The sequence below is a fragment of the Mus pahari genome, chromosome 2 (assembly GCF_900095145.1).
Source record: "Mus pahari chromosome 2, PAHARI_EIJ_v1.1, whole genome shotgun sequence".
Lineage (NCBI taxonomy): Eukaryota > Metazoa > Chordata > Mammalia > Rodentia > Muridae > Mus > Mus pahari.
In genome coordinates, this window is record NC_034591.1 from 91039316 (window position 1) to 91041976 (window position 2661).

General features: G+C 44.0%; 1 protein-coding gene across 1 annotated transcript in view; it reads right to left on the minus strand.

The window, feature by feature from the left end:
- Dnah6 (dynein axonemal heavy chain 6) overlaps window positions 1-2661 on the minus strand; it is a 195435-nt gene that overhangs the window by 110302 nt on the left and 82472 nt on the right. The window contains exon 35 of the mRNA XM_021190740.2: window positions 2410-2532. Within this exon, the coding sequence (XP_021046399.1) occupies window positions 2410-2532 (123 nt within the window). The remainder of the gene's footprint in view (window positions 1-2409; window positions 2533-2661) is intronic.

Genomic DNA, 2661 nt, shown 5'->3' on the forward strand with positions numbered 1-2661 from the left:
CTGGCCTCGAACTCAGAAATCCACCTGCCTCTGCCTCCCAAGTGCTGGGATTAAAGGCCTGCGCCACCAGGCCCGGCTCATTTGTGGTGGTTTGAATGAGAATGTCTCCAACAGACTCATGGGTTTAGGAGGAACGGAGGAGACATGACCTTGTGAGAGGAGGTGTGTCAGTGGGGATGGGCTTGGTGGTTTCAGAAGCCCACATCATTTCCATGTTGTTCTCCTTCTCTCCTTGTGGTTTGGGGTATAAGCTCTCAACTATTGCTCCTGCACGATGCCTTCCTGCACACTGCCATGCTTTCTACCACGACGGTCATGGCTCACCCTCTGAAGTTGTAAGATCTCCACTGTAAATTGTCTTTTCTATAAGTTGCCTTGGTCATGGGTGTTTCTTTACAGTAATAGGAAAGTAATGAAGACACTACCCTACTTCAAGATTTAGGAAAAAGTAAATACATACACACACACACACACACACACACACACACACACACATATATATATATATATATATATGTGGAGTTTTAAAAATTTTGTTTTCAGAGTCTAATTTTCAGCAATAGGTAATGAAACAACTGAATAACTACAACTTGAAAAAATAAAACAAAATTAAAAACAACATAAAATCAAATAGAGATATATTTATTAGACTTTAGACCTTTTACAAAGATGAACTCAAAATGAGTCACTGATTTCAATATAAAACACAAAACAAAATGTATAGAAATAATACAAGAGAAACTTAAAACTTTGGGCTTGAAAATGGGTTTCTAGATACAACATTAATACCATGATACATGAAAAAGTTTGATGTTGGTCCTCCTTAAAACCAAAAGCCTCTAGAGGCTGGGGAGAAGGCACAGCAGCTCGGAGCACTACCTGCTCTTGGGGAGGACCTAGGCTCCATTCTCAGAGCCTACATGGTGGTTCACAGCCACCCATAATTTCAGTTTAGTGGAACCAGACAGCCTCTTCTGACCTCTGTGGACACCAGGCATGCATGTGCTACCCAGACATGCATGCAGGCAAAACACTCACACATGTAAAATAAGTAAATCTTTGTTTTAAAGAAAACACCTGCTCTGTAAAAGACACTGTTAGGAGGTTGAAAACTGAGAGATAATATCATCTGAAGAGATACTAGACTGTTAAGATACCAAGAAGCCACAGCCCAGGAGGAAACCGTCCCAGAAGATATAATTTGGTAAAGTATTTGTAAAGGAGCTGTATCCAAGTGTACCAAAATTTCTCCCTCTATCCCCTAACTCATAGGGCTGCATATATTCTGGTCTAGGCTGGTCTCAAACTAACTTGATATGTAGCTGCTCTACTCTTGATATCAGCCAACCAACCAAACAACCCAACCAACCCCGGCTAAGTCATGGGCAAAACCGTGCCCTAGTACATAGCTTAGCAAAGATGGCGCACAGGGCGAACCAGCACATACAAGCATACTTGGGAAGCTGCAGACTGAAACAAGACCCTGCTGTGCCTGCGCACTACGCTGAATAGAGCCCAAAGCACAAAAGTTCCAAATGATGGTAAGTATTTAAGGAACAGGAGTTCTCCTCCACTGCTGGTGTACGTACAAGATGGCGCAGCCACTGTGGAAGGCAAGCTGGAGATATCTCACAAAGCCAGGTATATACATCTGATCTAGAAACTATACTTAACCAAACTAATCAAAATTTTAAGGGAAAAAATGCACACTAGTGCCTGTAGCAGTTTTATTGGTAATTGCTCAAGTTCTAGGCATCCAAAATGTCTTCTAGGAGGTAAATGGATAAGTGAGCCATGGTGTGTCCATATGATGAAATATTCTTACTCACTCAATATTAAAAAGAAAATGAGATATCAATCCATGTAAGACATGAGGTTCCTTAAGTACACTTTGCTAAGTTAAAAGAAAAAATCTAGCTCTAGGAGGTTGTATACTATGATTCCGACTATGGCCTCTGGGAAAGGAGGAACCATAGGGGCCGCAGAAGAGAACATTGATTACTAGGCGGAGGCATGGAAGCATGAAAGAGCTGAGCTCCAAGGAGCTGCAGGACGGGGAGGTGAAGCACTGTCAGCCAAGTTCATTGTCTCAACCTGCTCTGTGCTTTTTGGAGGGGTGGAGGCATTGAGGCTGGCGGGAGCACCTCATGTTGGTCCTTAAGAGGAGCTCCTTTGTAGAGAGGCTGGGTAGAGAGGGCAGGAGGCAGAGGGACAGCGCTGGCAGGTGAGGCAGTGTATGACAGACTTATGGGTGTGTTCCTGGAGAATTCAGGGATTTGCGGACAAGCCAAAAGGATGGCGTTCCTCTAATCTCACACAGCACTGGAGTGATTCACACTTGTGCACTGCCGGGCAATGAGAGCCCCAACAGAAGCAGGGAGACTTGAGAGGACATGCGGCTGCACTTACTTTTTTAGACATGGTGCTCATCCACGTTTTAACATAAGGCATCCACTTGAGTTCTTCAGGATCCACGAACACCATTCCACATCGGCTGACCGTGGCAGGAGAGGCCACCCTGAGGTCTTGCACCTAAAGTTGAACAGCTAACAGGTTAATAGGTTATTTTCATATCCCAACTTCAGCACTAATGAATCTCTCTCTCTCTCTCTCTCTCTCTCTCTCTCTCTCTCTCTCTCTCTCCTCTCTCCTCTCTTCTCT